Source organism: Anopheles moucheti, chromosome 3 (genome assembly GCF_943734755.1).
Source record: "Anopheles moucheti chromosome 3, idAnoMoucSN_F20_07, whole genome shotgun sequence".
Taxonomy (NCBI): domain Eukaryota; kingdom Metazoa; phylum Arthropoda; class Insecta; order Diptera; family Culicidae; genus Anopheles; species Anopheles moucheti.
Window position 1 is genome coordinate 83820326 of NC_069141.1, and position 17746 is coordinate 83838071.

A 17746-nucleotide genomic window follows, 5' to 3' on the forward strand; every position below is an offset into this window, starting at 1 on the left:
GTTTCCGACTCTTTCTAATTTATTTTTCACTTTTTTATGCTTTTTCACTTGACTTTTTTTTTTATTTTCGCCAACCGGAAGTACACGGGCGGGAGTACGCGATGGAGGAAGGGGTGGAGAGGATGGGAGCTGAAGCTTTTGTGGAAATAATTGAACGAAAAGCGGACGAAAACGGTTCGAATGGAAAGACAAGATATCGGGAAGGGGGAAAAGGGATTATTAAGGGAAAGAAAGGAAAAAGTTTGGAATTTGTTTGGGCTTTCCTCCCCTTTCGCGCTTCCCCTTCCCACCCCGTTTTTCCCTTTGCGTAAAAAGGGAACGTAGAGGTTTCTGTGTGTTGGGCCACGGTTGATCGCCGTTTTCTTTGTAGCAGAGCCACTTTCATTAGATGTAAAAGCAACGTTCCTCGGGTTAGTGCAGCGGTGGGATGGTAAAATATTACAAAAGGTTAACGTTAAAGTCCCCAAAGCGGCGAGAGCCGCTGGGAAATGGATGTGGAACTTCCAGAAACATCCCCCCGCATCCCGCAACAAAAAATAGGAGAACATTATGTTGTAATAGTTAGAGCATTGTGTAGATAAAAGTTCCGATTTCCGGGCAACATCTGCCCCCCCGATAAAACCTTTACCGCTCAAACCATCGATGTGTACCATTGTTCCGTGAATGGTAGTACGACCTTTCGGTAAAAGGCGAATGCCGAAAGGTAAAAGCACGTTTGTGTACCACAAAATGAAAAGTAAAGCATTGCACCTGTGTGCAGCAGAGTGATAAGTTTCTTTACACCTTCGTTTATTTCACCTATGGGGTGTACTTACTTATTACCATAATTTGTTTAGTAATAATGATCAACTTAATCTGATACATCGTTCAGTGTGCCGTGCCGATGTTCTAGGTAATTCACCACCACCCTCTGAGGGATGAAAGTTTCGCGCGCTAGAAGGCCACCCCGAGATATGCATAAGCCCGCCGCACACCAAAGGAACCGTACAAGAAGATCGGTCCCCCTAATAGAGGTGATGGCGCTTTCTTCCGGGCGGGAACTCAGGACGGGTTCGGCATTATTTGTGGCATTTGTGGCATTCGCATTTTGCCTTTGCGTAAGTAGCAAAGCCCGATGGGGCCGCGCTACGCAAAAAAAGTTATGAATAATAACTACACTGATCGCACAACCACACCGGGCGCGTGATGCGCGTTTGTTTTCTGCTGCTGCTGCTGCTGCTGCTGTGCGAACCATCGGGAAAGCTCCAACTGTCCCGGCGGTAGGGGTTTCTGTGCACACATATTACAACTCGCTGGTTTCCGTGTGAATATTACGCGCGCACCCTATGGACAAACCGGGAGTGCGAGAGTGGTTGGTGGTGAATGCCGCGAACGGGAGGCTGCAAAAGGCCAGGGCCCCCTTCGGTACCACCATGGTGCGTCTGCATGTTTCCGTTCGGTGGCAAACTTTAATGGAAAACTGCCAACCAGCGCGCCACACCGTGTGGTGTGTGTTCCATTCCTGGTGTGTGTCGAGGCTTTCTCGAGGGAAGGAGGAGGATGTTAGGTTCGTGTCGGTGTGGTTAGCGGAACAGGGAAGGAATGGAACTTTTGTTACCTTACACTGAAGGCGATGTGTTTAATGGATGTAAAATGAAAGAATTAATCTATTGCTGGGTTATTACATTTACAGCAGTCACAAAAGGTTTATTATGAAAGCAGCGTATTTTCCGATTAGCGTCGTTTCCAATTACGAGTTCTTTGCTTTTTTGTAACTGCTGAACCATAGGGCCGTTCTTGCATTGGTGTTTTTGGCAATTATTTCCCAGGATGTTTCGTGGTCCATGGCTGTGGTCGTACGTTCTTGGCTTTCAACGATTTTCCGACGGCTTTTTAGTATTTATTAATTCTTAAGAATTAATCCTTCTAGTTAATTAAGTTCACGGTATGCAAAATACACGAATGGAGTGTATTTTTTTAGTTTCCAAATCTTGTACATTACAATTGTTTCGAACTAAAGAAATATATAATTTATTGATTATTTTGTAAGTAAAAAAAATAGAAATTGATTGGGTTTGCTATTTCCTTAAGTAATTAATCTCCATAAATTAATTTACTAAAATTCCGCTAAAGAATAAAATTATATCCTTACATTCTTCTGGGCCCTTTCATTAAATAACGATCACGGAGAACAACATGAATAGGAATTAGATTTTTCGTTTTATTTTTCAATCTTAAAATATAATTATTATTAATTAAGATAAATGTTTCAATAATATGTATTTGTACCAATGTAAATTGTTAACATTTAATTAATTTATTTATTTATATTTTTTTGCTGCAGTTGATATTAAACCCGTCACTGTATTATTCAATTTACTTGCCGAGCATCATCCGCGCAACGTCCAGTGGTAGTTAGAAGAATTTTGGTAAAGGGTTGTCCGTGGTGGGCAGGGACAGCACGTAAACTTACGCGTTTGCTATTCTTATCCCCCGTTTCCACACTGCCCCGACGTTCGCCTTTCGCTTCCGAAACGGATCCGGATGTGGCCCCGTGACTGCTCGTTTCGCCTGTCTCCAGTTATATACCCAAAGGAAAGCCTCGAGCGTTTTTGGTAGGGGAGTTGGGAAGACTTCCAGGCCGACCGGGCGCTAGGGAAAGGCTCTTAATTGTGCGGAAAATTGGGTTCATTGAAAATGAAGCTTTAGCACCACGAAGCTCTTACCACTCCTACCATCCCCAGCTCCAGCCTGTGCCGCCACCATTCCGTAGCGCACGCGTTCTATCCCTGCATCACGTTCTGCATGCGTTTTCGCTCCGGGTTAGCCAACGATCCCCAAGTGGTGGTGCAGCATAATGTACAAACACGGGCTCTGGAACGACCAACTTTTCTCACTCAATCGCGCACATTTGCAAAAGGTTTTCCCGGAAGTGATTGGATCGGTGGACCGTGAGTGTTGGGCTGTGTGGTGCGCGCGTGATATCGTGAAGCAGCAGCAGTACACGCGCATTGGTTTCCATATTGTTTCCGATTGTTTTTTTTTTTTCTTCGCGCACTCTCCTCAACCTGGACGAAGGAATACCAAATTGGCGAGCTGCTAACCGACAATGGCACACATTCGTTGGGGATGGTGATGATCGTTCGGATGGTTGCATGGTACCATGAGAGGTGGTATGATGTGATAAAAGTTTGCATACGTGGCTGGTTGGTACCTAATCAGAGGGCGCAGAGCAAAGAATAGCGAATTGATACAAACAATGCGGAATCGTGCCCCCGCGGAGTACCGCGGAAGGAAGATGCATAATTGCTATGAAAAGTTTTCCGATCGCGCGGAATTGTGTTTCATTTCCCGTTCAACGGGGTGCCGAAGGCCAAAAGGGATGTTAGGAGGTTTTATTCGTTGTGGTGGTTGGTAAACTTTTTATCTTTAATTAGTTAGTTTGCTTGTTTTAATTTACAGCTGTGTGTTTACGATAAGCATTAATGTGACTTACATGTATTGTTTGAAGATTTGTTGAATAAACCATACAATTGGTAAGCAATGGAGTAAATTGATTTCAAACTATGTGATCTTACTTTTAATTGTTTATATTGTTCGATAAATCTTATTCATTCGTTTAAGGAAAGAATGCAATAACTGTGGGGTTTATTGAATTTTTAAAAGATTTATGTATTTCGAAAGACTCATGGTAGTTTATAGATTTATAGATCCTCGGAGATCTCTGAAGAATAATTATTCCTTAATAATTTAGGAATATTACAAGAACTTCAGACATTGCACCACATATATACAAAATGTAATTGCAGAAGAAATAAGAATTAAGAAAATAGATAGGCAAGGATACCTTTGTAGATTTATGAATCTTTAGAGAGTCAACTCATGATTCATATGGCTCTTCGTTGCAAAATCAGTTTAAATGGCTCTATTCAAGAGATTCTTCAAAAGAGAACAGTACAAAAGACTGAATCATTGGGTAAATATCCCAGAATTAGGTTAAGGTATAAGTATGCTAAACATTGCGCCTTAGAAAGCATTGAAGACTCGCCAAAATGTCTGTACTTGATCAATCCTTATATATTTCTTCTTCCCATGATTTGTCATTGACACATTTGAATAGGCGTGATTTAATTTACTCGTTTTGAACAAAAAACAAATACAGAAAAACAAATTTGGCATTATAGCTGGCAAGAAAATAATTCAAGACAGACAAACTCCCCAGTCCAACGAACGGAAGAAACCAGCCGAACGGAGTTTGCCTGTTTTTTTTGCTGGGTGTGTTGTATGTAAAGGGTAGAAATAGAAATAAAAAGAAACTACCAAACGTTGTCGCGACAACACTTCTTATATCACCCACTCACCCAAGCGCGCCCAGCCCGGGCAATCGATTTCTTCTGGACGTGTACAAGACAACATTGTTGCGCTAGCCCGCGTTCCCTTTCTTCTTTCCCCTTGGTGTACGAATCGGTTCAGGGTCTTGCAGGGTTTTGTGGCATGTCCAACGTTCATTGGGCTGTGTCTGTTTTTGCCATATCCTTCAGCTTTGTTTCGGGGTTCGTGCTGGAATTTCTTCTGCAAGGCAAGCTTCTTCCCAAGGCAGAAAGAAGTTCTTGTTTTTAATCACTATGCTGGTCATGTTTTGGTTGTGGCACTACTTAAAGGGATTATGTTTTATAGGCTTTTGGTATCTTTGGGGTGTAGGCTTTGGTTAATTATCGTCTTAGACCGCAAAAAATAGAGATTATTCCTTGGCTCAGTGGTGGCGACATTAATGACAAGCAGGATCTTGAATATTTTATTATTATTTATCTGTAGCGCTCAAATAAAAAATATTTTCTCGAAACAAATGATGCAACATCAAACATCTTTTAATTAATAGCTATTTGTGTCGGTAACAAAGAAGAGCCAGCACACAACTAACGCTATTCAACCGCAAGCTTGACCTTATTTATATCTCTGCCTCAGCACGCCTTGTGTAGGGCAAGTATTATATTCAATTTTTTCTTTGCAAACGAACAAAATACGAACATTATTGCGTTCGCATTGCCACTGAACAGGGCAGATCGGTTCCCTTTGTTCGGAAACGAAATGTGTGTCACTTTTGAGGAGAAGACCTGTTTTGCATTAGCCATTGCATCCGGGTCGGTGGGTTTGTTTATAATTGCAGTCTATTTCCACGACGCAGCTATTTCTTGTGGTCCGATTCACTATCGGGTTGGACAGCAGGACATCATTAAGCACCGAACACGATTTATTTTTAATCCAATCAAAACCTCACGTTGGGCGACCGATGGAATATTTAAATCCTCACATGAAGGCTCCTTGACGCTTTTCCTTGATGTTCTGAAAGCAAATTGGCAAATGGAGGCTGCATCGTTCTGGCAGTGATCGCAACCATCCCGGATGCTGGATGCCGGATGATGGTGATGATAGTTCGGACCGAGATTAGCTGGAGGAAATTGGAGAAAAGTCGCCGACAAATTCGATTATGCTACGGAAGGGATTGTCAAAGCTCGTCCAACATTAGGGGATGATTGTCAAAAATAAGCTCCATTCGGTTCGAAACGAACGAACGATACGAAGTGAGAACGAGAGAGAAAGATCCTTCCGACTGATGGGGACGCACAACAACATTGCTTACGAAAGCGAGAAAAGGGCCTTCTCCTCTAATTCGGTGCACACGAGTGCGCGCCGCCCATCACGATCGCCTCCCCCTTCCGCCCAAAAAAAAAAAAAAATACGGATGGACCCGCCAATCAAGCTCGCTAGAAAGCGAATCGAGAGTGAAAATGAAGTGCTGCAGCTGACGATGATGGGGGCTGAAATGATGATGATGATGGGGAGGATCCGTTTGTTGTTGCCCCAAAGATTAGATGGACGCGTGGAAGGCATTCCATTTTTGGGGAGCTGTTGACGGGCTGGCTGGTGGTGGCCTTTCGCCCAGTGCCGCCCAAGCAAAAGATGGCTTTTAAAAGGCGTTTTTTTTTATTGAACTACCCACCGGACGGTGCGCTTATGTTGGTGCTTTGTGCACGAGTTGGATGGCGTCATAGGAAATCGGTTTGGCACGCGTTGCGTCCGTTGGTCAGACATACGTCTAGCCCATGTGTGACCGGTTGAATTGTCTCTAGAATGACAATATGTCAGAGATGTAAAAAAATGTTTATTAGGTCAGGACGGTTAGACATTCATTGACAAAGGTAATGAATGAATTTTACTCCAAAATGTTAAACCGTACCTTACCTTATAAAAGCTTCCATTTAGGATTTATGTCCTTAAAGGACCTTATTGAAATTGATGAAGATTGGAACTCCCTTTTTTAAATAGATCTTGTGGAATCATTTCGAGATAAACTTCTTTCATGTAAATTCAACCATTTAATCCATCGATATTGCTTATCATTCCATTCTGTCGCTCATCCTTTCATGCACGACAGCTCAATGTCAACGTCAACAGTGTCGAAGCCGCGCCAACGAATTGTGTGCTGCGGAATGTGTCGTAAGAGATGAGTGTCATTAAATTCAACGCTAGACTTTCGGAGCAAAGAGGGACCGAACGTTCGAATGTGTGTTTTTTTTTTTGGTTTGTACATTTCGATGTACTGTACAGACGCAATTTTTTGCACATGTCGTCGCATATGTCAAAATCTCGATCGTGTGTAGTGTCAATTTTTATGCAATCTTTTCGACGAGCCGCACACTCCGATGGGGTACGGTTTTGATGTTCGAGAAAATTAAGCTTCCCAAGCACAGCTAGAGTGCCGTGGGTGCTTTCTCCTTTTCGAACCTGGCCGGTTTTATTGGATGACTGTGGCGAGCGTATGCCACCCGACGCTCATATCCGGCATGGTTCGACCTTCCGAACGACCTTGTCCGTTTCATCGTTGGTATGTGTCTGTTGCACTGCCAGACAAAGTGGAGTGCATATTTTATAGCTTTGTTTTCTTTATTTAAGACGGCATAAGCCGCGAGAAAGACAATACTACACTGCGCCAGAAAGAAACAGGTGTTTGTCGGTTTAAAATTAGGCTCAAATGATTTCCCGTTCCTACAACGCGATGCTTTCACCGGCACTCTCACACTCTATATCTCGTGGAGGAGATTGCTACTGATTGTTTTAGTTCCTTTCTATTCCAATCATTTATTCCTGTCGCTGCATCCAGCTTCAACTGACACAAACCTTTTAAATTTGTTACTCTTTCTCCCCATTTCGTCCACAGAATGCCAATACAGGCGCCCCAATGGACAGAGTTTCTCAGCTGTCCCGTTTGCTGCAACGAGTTTGCAGCGAATTTACGCCCACCGATCAGTCTAGGATGCGGCCACACCATCTGCCGCACCTGTCTCGCCACACTCCACCACAGGCAGTGCCCGTTCGATCAGGTATGTACCTACGTCCATCAGATTACCCACAATTATTTAGGGATGTGAACTTCATCTTAACAAATAAATTTTATTTAATACTACAAGAAATTTGCGGGATTTTTCAAATTATCTAAGGTTGGTTATGATTTGATATTGTATGTTTGCGATATGATCGTTGCCAACAATCCAAAGATGTGGATCCTCAAGGTTACATTAAAACAGTGCTAGATTTATTGCAATTTTCAGACAACTTTGCGGTTCCCTATGATCAAGGATTAGTAGAAAGATAAGCAAGTTATAGTTAAGAAAGATATTCCTATTTACAATATTCACAATCTTCAAGGAAAAGGACTCAAACTTCTTCTGATGATCATTTTGTTTTAAAAATCCAAAATTAATTTGAGTTGGTTGAAGTGTAGTGTTGGATTAATCTGATTCAGATACATGATTCCGAAAGAATCTTTGAACTAAGTGAATGAATCTAAATCTCTATTTAAAATATTCTTGAACCTTCCTCTACGATTCATGAATCATCCAAAGTTTATGAATCCTTGGAAATTAATCTTCAATACAGCGGCGGATCATCAACTTCAAGCTACCTTTATTAACCTTTATTGTTATCCTTGATACTTTCACAACTTTGATTGTTTCCTTTTGTTGGTATATTAAGACAAAATCTTTCAAATTTTATGGCGACTTCGCGTTAAAAAATCTTCCAAATGACTCAAAAGCATTTGAATGTGCCTTAAAACTCCTGCAACCGGTATCGGTTGAAATCAAGTTCTAAATACATTCGATCAATATAAATTTACTTCCCGTTCGACTTTATAATCTACACCGCTGAGAAAAAAAAATGAAGATGAAAAACACGAGAGGAACGTTTTATGGCCGGGAATGAAACAGGAGCGGGGCCAAAAAAAATCAGTCACACACACACACAGCTTTTGCGCCTTCCTTCCGGTACGGTGCCAGACCTCGAATGTGAATAACTCACGTGGAAAAAGTAATCAAATAACGGCCAAGTCAAGGTTGAAGCACAAAGTAAAACAAATCAACTAGCTTGTTGCCAAAGCTCATGCCCCACCGGTGTGGAGTCGGAAGGGCAGTCCCGAAGGGTTTCGTCGCATGCAAAGAAAGATTCCCGCTGCCGCTTTTGCTAGGGAGCAATAAAACTTTATCATCTTCTCTCCATCCTGGAACGGTCGTCGGGCTGGCTGGTTCGACAGCTTGCCGAGGAAAAGCCGTCTTGTGCAGTGTGTGTGTGTGACGCGGGTACATCATCATGTACACCCCCCCCGAAGTCACTGGTGTAAGCGTCGGAAGCGTCTTTTGCGTGATGTCATTCAATATTAAAGTTATGACGTTGGTTCCTGATTCCGGTTGGTGTTCTTCGGTATGCTCCCACCGGGCGCTCTGGACCAAACGCGAATCCCCATGCGGAAGGGATTTTTCGAACATTAGCTTCCCAATGTGTGTGTGTCGGTGGAGATCCATTTTTTTTTTGTTTAGATCTTCCCACTAGTTGGAGGATTTTATTTGGTACGAAAGAAGGTGGCAAAAGGGTTTCATATGTTGGAGATTTTGGAATGTTATTTATTTCCACACGGGTGCGCCCTTTTTTTATCTACTTCCGACCCGCTGGTGGGGCAGATTCTGGGTAAGAAGGTGTTTGATGTGAACGGCACGCATATCTCCCGTGCTCGAGAATTTCGTGGTGTGATGTGATTTTATGCCAAGATTCGTCGTACTGCATCCGGTTCGCTTCAAACCGGAAATGGAGAAAAAGTGCTTCGATCGTTTCCTTGATCCTCCGCTATACCTATTGGTCCCAGATGTGTGACCGGCGATAGCAACGGGGAAACCTTTTCGTTTGCAAATAATAAAAAAAACAGAACCCATGGCAATAAATTAATTTTTAAAGAAGAAAATCCGTATCGGGGGTTTTAAATAACTAATGAATTCTTTTGTATATAAAAGCTATATATATTAAAATCAGGGCAGGGGTAGCTTAAAAGCGCAAAAGAAACGCAAAAAAACCCCGAAATTAATTTAAGAATTTAAAAGAAATGTAGTGAAGGGCGTTTTTTTTTGTTTATTTGCTGGATTGCATTTTTGAGTTGAGAGAAAAGCCCGGTTAGATACTTCAATACATTTTTCAGAAGAATTAAAAATTTAAATTATCCTTTTACCGTCGCATGCGTACACACTCAAACAGCACAGCAGACTCCAAGAACGACGAATTGTGAAGTGTGGGGAAAAGCTCCAAAAGCAAGACTACTTTCCCTCGGTAAACCCACTTCGCTTGCCCAATGTCGCCGACGAGAAAAGAATCCTCTCTCTCTCGCTCTAATCTGATTTACAAACATCCGCCACAAAACAAACGTACGACGTCCCCGTACCTCGGTGTGGCTGTTATCCCTTCGCGGGAGTTCCCTTATCAGCAACTGTACGATCTGCACCCACCATTACACAGACACAACCATGACACAGTTGGAAACGAAATTGGTAAATCCGTCGATAGGTGGCTTGATACAGGTTAAAAAATACAGAAATACGACCGGAATCGGCACCAGACCGGAATATACCAGCAGCAGCACACACTCCACGGAACGACTCGAAAGGTATTAAATTTTGATGCCCTTAAGGTGGGTTCCTTTTTTTTCGCCTTCCCGCATTGAGTGGTGCGTGCGTATCTCGACTTCATTCCGTGTATCCTATCAAGTCCCGGCCATCCTGGGGCACATTTCTTCCCCTCCCAACAAAGCTTCTTTATACATTATGCGTGTGAGGTAACATTCTGGTGAAGCGTGTGGAATTGACGAGATTTTATCCCTCTCTTTTTTGGTACGGATGACTTTCCGGCAGAACTTTGGGTGCAAAAGTTGGACATAAGGGATAGGGATAAGCAGATGTAACACCTTTCTTCCATACCGGGTGAACATGGTGGGATTTTTAACTATACCATCGGCTAATATCTCACTAGTGGAAAATCCTTTCCCTTTTTTTGTCCTTTCTCGTCCGGTTTGAGTTTGAGTCTTGAAGCTAGACAACAACCGAGGGCGCGGAACCCTTTTTTTCTGCATGCGGTCGATGGGGTTGGTTGTCTCGATTGTGCTTCGTCTCGACGATCGAGCTTGTATTAAGTGGAACAAATCCTTGTCGAAATATTTAAACCCTCCTTGGTGCCAGACCGATACCGATGGAAACGAACCAGAACCATCTTCGGGAGGTTGAGGCAGGGAGCTTTCCATTTAACCGCTGTTGGTCATGTAATCACAGGTGAAGATGGGGCGTCGTGTTGTGTAGGGCCCCGGGAGTCGAATTGTAGCTATTTATGTAATTCGGTGAAAAACACGGATACCTAAAAAGGATAAACCCCGCTTGCTTATTTTGTTCTTTCTCCACCAGTTCTGGTGGGCTTATGTTTGTATTATTTAGCATACAACACACTGATCGCGGCCGCGAATGTCGAGCTTTTCTCGCGTGCTCGTTGTGTTTTCCATTCTCGGCCGCCCTTTACGAACTATTTTATCGCGCCACACGCGCAGAATTGTACCGAAACCAGCCGAAATTTGATGAGGGATTATCATTTTCCAACTCATTTTTGGGCTGTTCCGTGTATCATGTAACTTGCTGCGCGTACGATGTGGCAAATCTCGTGTAGAAAGTTAACGAATATTTGTCGTGCATTACTGTACATCAAAGGGAAATAGGCTTTCGGCAAGCAGTACCGGTTCCTGGTATCGGGCACCGGATCAGATAAATGTAAAATTCATGTATGGATGCTGGGCCTCCCTTTTTTTTTTTGCTGTTCGTAAATTACATTGTGTGCTATCTGGCAAATTCGAACGATTGGCATGATCCCGACAGTGGCATATCGTTCTGCTGCGTAATACGCGAGACATAAAAACAAACGGACCCAGTCAGCAGCAGCAACATCACAGCACACGAAGCAACAAGAAAATGCGCCCGCCACGGCAAATGGATTTGTACCCGTTTAATATGAATAAGTTTATATTACGTTTATGATTTTCCGCAGCGCTGTGGATTTTCCGCGTGAGTGTTGCACTGTGTGGCGTTGTGTGGTTTGAGAGACGTTTGAGAGCGCTCCGTAGCAAGTTTATGATGCCTCCGGCACCGATAGCTTGTGGTTACGCGCATTATGCGGCCCCAGCACAGTTATGCTCCACGCACGGTGCACGGAGCACAAAGTAACGAATACGAAATCCGAGACACAGCGGCAAAGAAGTCTTAGTAAGACCCAACGGGAGCAGTGTACCAGTGTGGATGGGGGAATTTTTCGTTTGTATTCGATCCTCGGAAAAGCTCCGTAACTTCAGCACTCTGTGCACGACGGCGGCGGTTGGTTCGGTGCGCCCTGGCGCTGTTTGCTGTTGCGCTTGGCACCGAGCAAAAGATAAGCGTTCGATTTTTTTCCCAATGCTTTTTTTGTGCTGCCCACGGTCCATGTATCTCGACGATTCACACGAACACATCCAACCCGAAATAAATCTAAATCCTTGCTGAAATGGAACCGGCACTGCGTAGCGAACCACCGCCGCGGCGTTTGTTTTCCCAGCAGAGCGTTTTGTCCCAAATGGATGTAACGAATTCGTCAGATAAATCACACAAGAGTCGCAAGAAAATACGAACGGTATCGCATTCCGCGTCGGTCGGTGGTTTTCGACATAGGGGAACTCGTGTTGATGCTCCGACTGGGGTTTATCTGCAGCCTTGCATGGTGCTTCGGCCACAAAAAGATTCAGACCGGTGTTTTGATGGCCGTTTGCAGCCGCGTTGAATGAAGGAGAGCTCCTGCTATCGGAACAATGTGTTGTTCAGATGCACCAAGTTAAATGCTTGTAAATTTTATCGTGGAGCTGTGCACATAAGTTGTACACTTTTGTCCTTTTGTTAAATAACGCTTTAAAATTATCGATGAGAAATTCGGAGTCGGTTCGTGAGTCCAGTACAACTCCGATGCACCACTTCAAAAACAATTATTAGTTAACTCCGAAGTCTACTTTGGAATTAAATTCAGGAGTCACATCAGGAGTCAAATTCGAAGTCGTCTCCGGGGTCAAATTATAGGTCAACTACAGAGTCAAATCCGGAGTCAACTCCGGAGTCAAATGAGCAGTTAAATTCGAAGTCGTCTCCGGGGTCATATCAGGAGTCAACTCCGGAGTCAAATCAGGTGTCAATCCAGGAGTCAAATTAGGACTCAATTCCAGAGTCAAATCAGAAGACAACTCCGAAGTCAAATCAGGACTCAACTCCAGAGTCAAATCAGAAGACAAATCTGGATCCGAAGTCGACTTCGTAGTCAAATCCGGAATCGACTCCCGGAATCAAATCCTGAATTAAATTCCCAGGATTGTGTATCACAGTGTGATGTTTCCAAGTATCTGTATTCTAACGTACACTCTTTACCGTTTATTCTTTCTCTTGCAGACTGTTATATCGACTGATTTAGATTATCTACCGATAAATAATGCATTACTGCAGTTGGTCAGTACACCGGGTGCCACGTCCTCGTCGACGTATGGCACGAAGGGCGGCGACGGCGGAAGAGGAGGAGGAGGAGGTGGAGGAGATGGAACGAACAACACTAACAGCAATGGTGGCAGTTCATCGCCTGGAGGAGGAAGCTCGCAAGGTGCTGTTTGTGGAAGCAATAGCAGCACTAGTAGCGCAAGTAGCAGTAGTAGTACCAGCAGTAGCAGCAGCAGCAGCAGCAGCAGCAGTAGTAGCAGCAGAAGCAGCGGTGGCAGTGCCGGCAACAGTACCAACGCCAGCAACGACTCAACTTCTTCCTCCGGTAGTATAAATCCTTCGCCAACTGCCAATGTGTCCAATGCTTCCGCCGGCATTACCGATCCGGACCTCAACTCGACGAGCGTGCAGAGTCTCAGTCCAGAGAATCTGCAATACTACAAAACGGCCAAGGCATGCATCGAGGAGCTGGCGCTCTACCTTAAGCCGTGTCCACCGGCCGGCAGCGCATCGCTGGCAGCGGGCGGTGGGGGCGGTAGCAACAGCATCGTCAGCACGTCTGGCCCATCCGGTGCAAGCCTGCTGTCGCGGCAGATGCAGCGGAAACTGGTGATACTGGTCAACTGTCAGCTGATCGAAGATGAGGGCAGGGCACGGTCGCTCCGTGCCGCTCGCTCGCTAGGCGAGCGCACGGTCATGGAGCTGATCCTGCACCATCAGAATCCGCAGCAGCTGAGCACGAACCTGTGGGCGGCCGTGAGGGCACGCGGTTGCCAATTTCTCGGCCCGGCCATGCAGGAGGAGGTGCTGAAGCTGGTGCTACTAGCCCTGGAAGATGGATCGGCCCTATCACGCAAGGTGCTGGTGATGTTTGTGGTGCAGCGTCTTGAGCCACACTTTTCGCAAGCATCGAAAACGAGCATCGGACATGTGGTGCAGCTGCTGTATCGTGCGAGCTGCTTCAAGGTGTCGAAACGGGAAGGTGACTCCTCGCTGATGCAACTAAAGGAGGAGTTTCGGACGTACGAGGCGTTGCGGCGCGAACATGATGCGCAGATCGTGCAGATCGCAACGGAAGCGGGTTTACGGATCGCACCGGATCAGTGGTCCTCGCTGCTGTACGGTGACACGGCGCACAAGTCTCATATGCAGAGCATCAACGACAAGCTGCAGACGCCCCAATCGTTCGTGCAGTCGGTGCAAGAACTGATTATCGCCCTACAACGCACCGGCGATCCGGCCAATCTGTCCGGCTTGCGCGTACAATTGAAGCATTTGGCGGCGATCGACTGGAACAGCGAGAACCACGTGCCCAGCTGGGCAGAATGTGCCGCCGCTCTGCAAGCGGTGAAACGTGTCGTCGCGGGATTGGTGGATTTTGTGCAGCATCACGGCAATCGAAAACTGCAGGAGGCTGGCCATCTGGCACACAATCGAAACTACAAGATCAGCTTGTGCCGGGACCTTAACAATCGGGGCACCTGTCCACGCGGACCGAACTGCACCTTCGCGCACTCGGACGAAGAACTGGAGAAGTATCGGACAAAGTTGCGAAAGAGTCACGGGAGCAGTGCGACCGCAAGTCTGCGTATGATGTCAAATGGTAAGGATCATCATTTAGGTGGTGGTGCGGGTGGTATGTCTGGAACCGGTGGCCAGTCAGGAGGTGCGAGTCGAACACGTTCAGCAGTGGACTATCACGGACATCCGGGTGGTGGTAGTAACGGCGATGGAACGAGTGGTAGTATGCATCAGAGTTCGTCCTCATCCCATGGTTACCATTCATCTGGCGAGGAAGCATCGTCCCCGGTGCGTTATCAAAAGACATCTTCCATTGGTGGGGGTAGAGATGGACCTGGAAGTCAACACAGCCATCGGTTGATTGACAAAAATCACATCGGTAGTCAAGGCAGTGGTTTAGGATCTGGAGCAGCAGGTGCAGGTGTTAATGGGCCTGGAGGTACCCATCCGTCGTCGTATAGCGGAGGTGGCCCGGCGTCTATGAACGGCAGTACTCGTGGCGTTTACCCTGTGGCTGGAGGAAGCACATCAAATCACTACCCGCATGCTGGCGGTGGTAGCAGCGGTATGAATTATTCAAACCGTGGACCCGCTCATCACTCGGCAGGAGGACCAGGAGGAGGTTCTTCTTCACAGGGAGGTGCTCAACATAATGCTTCCCAAACGATGAGATTCCGACCTCCGCCACACATGGGTCCAAGCCAGGGAGGATCGAATGCCAACGGTGGAGCAAATTATCACCCAGGGGGTCCAGGACTGGGTGCTTCGCTACCGCCGCATCCTAACATGCATCATGAGAGTGGTGGTAACGGTTCCCATCTTCCGGGCGCATACCCTCAGCAACTTCCTGCCACACAAGCAGCTGGCGGCCATTTGCCTGGAGCACACCAGATCGAACCACATCACCATCATAGTTCGCTGGCAAACCCTGTTCATCATCAACCCCCGTACTTTGGTGGTGGTGAATACCCCGAAGGTAAACATGGCACCGAACATGGATCACTACACGGTCAGCCTCATCACCACGGCCATAATCATCCTTCGCAATCAAGACGACCGCCCAGCTACACGGGTTGGGACAGTCTTGCTAGCCCTCCCCACCATCATCTCGGGGGTGGTCACCATGGAACGTCTGGCAAGGTAGGACCATCAGGTCATCAGCAGCAGGGAGGCAATTTTGGAATGCCCGGACATGCGGGACAACAGTCTCATCCTTCAGCGGGCAATGCACCATACGGCCCGGGTGGAAGTCCTAAGAATGGGCACACAAGCACCTCGGCAGCGCCCATGGGCTCAAAATTCATGGGTGGCATGCAACATCAGGCTGGCCAGCAGCAAAACTACCATCACCAGAAATTGGGGTCACAGGTTCGTGACTACAAGGAAAAGCACCAGGGCAATCGGGGACCGCATCTGGTACCACCGCATGGTCACGGTGGAATGCCATCGATACCTTCCGCTGGACCATCGTACCCTGCCGGACGCAATGGTCCGCATCCACCTCCCCCGTATCTAACTTCCCCATTGCCGATGACGGGACCCAACTCCGTGGATAAGAATCCTTCGGGTCCAGTGCCGCCACCGCCACCACCACCACATCATAATGGTTACAATGGGTCACAGGCTGCTGCCTATCAGCATAATCTTCAACAACAACAGCACCATCAGCATCACCATCATGCCCATCATATGCATCATGGTCCTGGGTCGTATCAACCGCATCGCCAGACAGTAGGTGAACCGTCCGGCTATCTGCCCAAGATGGTCTTCGACACGCTCGGAACGACCGGTGGAGGAAATAAAAAATCGTACAACCAACAGCTGATGAATCAACATCTGAACGAAATTGGTATGCCAAACCCAGCTGCCGGTAAGGACATATTTATTCGTTCCGATTCGCTCCTAGCGGACGAGGACGCGCTAATGGTGGCTGAGCAAGAGTTTAACAATGCGGCCCAGTATGGGCCCATCTCGCGCATGAACCCGATCGGTACGGAACGTATCGATTTAGGACTGACACCACGTAGCCATCCGAGACCCGGCAGTGTGCATCAGCGTGGTGGTGGTCTGTGGTCCACCACCTCCTCTTCCTCGCTCGGGGACAACCCATCGCCGACGGGTGGTGGAAATGGTAGTTCATCCGCTTCCTCACCGTTTTATGCGGGCAGTAGCGGTGGCATGATCCCGCCTGCGATGCGAAATCAAAAGCACTCGATACAGCAGCCACCTCACCATCCATATCATGGCCAGCAGCATCCATCATCGTCCTCAGCCGTGCACGAGAAGATGGCACCCGAACCGAACAATAACTCGATTGACTTTGATCTGTTGCGTGGTGATAAAAAGACGCTAGAGTACGATTCGGCAGTAGGTTTAGGTGAATGTTGCGACACAGTCTCAACATCGGCTAGTGGTGGCAGCGCGTGCGTAGAGTCGGACTTCTTGCTACAATCGTTGGTTTCGCAGACTGGACTAGCGGGTGGTCGTTATGGGCAGCAACAGCAGCACCATTTTCATTCGATTGTTTCCGGCACGTCAATGATGATGTCGGAAAGGAGCAGTTCACCGCCTCATCCACAGCAACATCCGTTGCAGCATCAACAACAACAGCTTTTGTCGAAAGTGTCCCAATCGGATCGTTGTAATGGTGGAGGATTGAATGATCGACTGGCTACTGGAGGATCCGCATTGTCACCCGCCTGTACCAACGATGATCTTCGCAAGATGAACGATATCAAGGTATGTAGAAATTCTAGTCAAAGCTGATCATTGAATGCAATTCGAGAATTGCGTCTATTTATCAAAGCATTGAGCACAAATGTATTTATTTTGTTTAACTTACTACAGAGTCCACAATCATCGCTATCGGGTATTCAGTCACCCGCTATGATCATGTCGGTGACATCCGATTCTTCCGTATGCACGACACCACCAACTGGTGGTACCGCATCTTCCAACGGTGGAACTTCCATGTGGAACAATCTGCTGGAGCTGTCCAGCTTTAAACCACCTTCAGATTCCATGAGCAACCCGAACGATCAGGATGGAGGCTTCAATCCAAGTGGACGAAACAACCAGAACACACCAGGATACCCGATGACATTCGCGACAGCATCGTCCACCTTTATACGCGCGTCAGAACAATACAAGCTGCCGAAAATGCTAATGGAATCTGCTACAGGCCAACAGCAGCAGCAACAAGGTTTGGGTGATGTTGCTCGGTTTCACGACATGATCCATAGCAGCCAGCCAGCATCGCCCAGCTGTTTGAGCGATCGTGTAACTAGCGATGACCAACGCAAACTGAACACGTTCAAGGAACTGAGCGAACTAAGGGTAACCATTTTCCGAAAACATCGCGTAGGAAAGCGTCCGCTCAACATGCA

The 17746-nt window shown here is 46.4% G+C and overlaps 1 protein-coding gene across 4 annotated transcripts in view; it reads left to right on the forward strand.

Annotated features, from left to right (window-relative positions):
* LOC128301724 (uncharacterized) overlaps window positions 1-17746 on the forward strand; it is a 39489-nt gene that overhangs the window by 19493 nt on the left and 2250 nt on the right. For all 4 annotated transcript variants that reach the window (XM_053038332.1, XM_053038330.1, XM_053038331.1 and 1 more), the window contains exons 3-5: window positions 7199-7361; window positions 12798-17099; window positions 17208-17696. In XM_053038332.1, coding sequence (XP_052894292.1) covers window positions 7200-7361; window positions 12798-17099; window positions 17208-17696 — 4953 coding nt within the window. In that variant the 5' untranslated portion in view covers window position 7199. The remainder of the gene's footprint in view (window positions 1-7198; window positions 7362-12797; window positions 17100-17207; window positions 17697-17746) is intronic.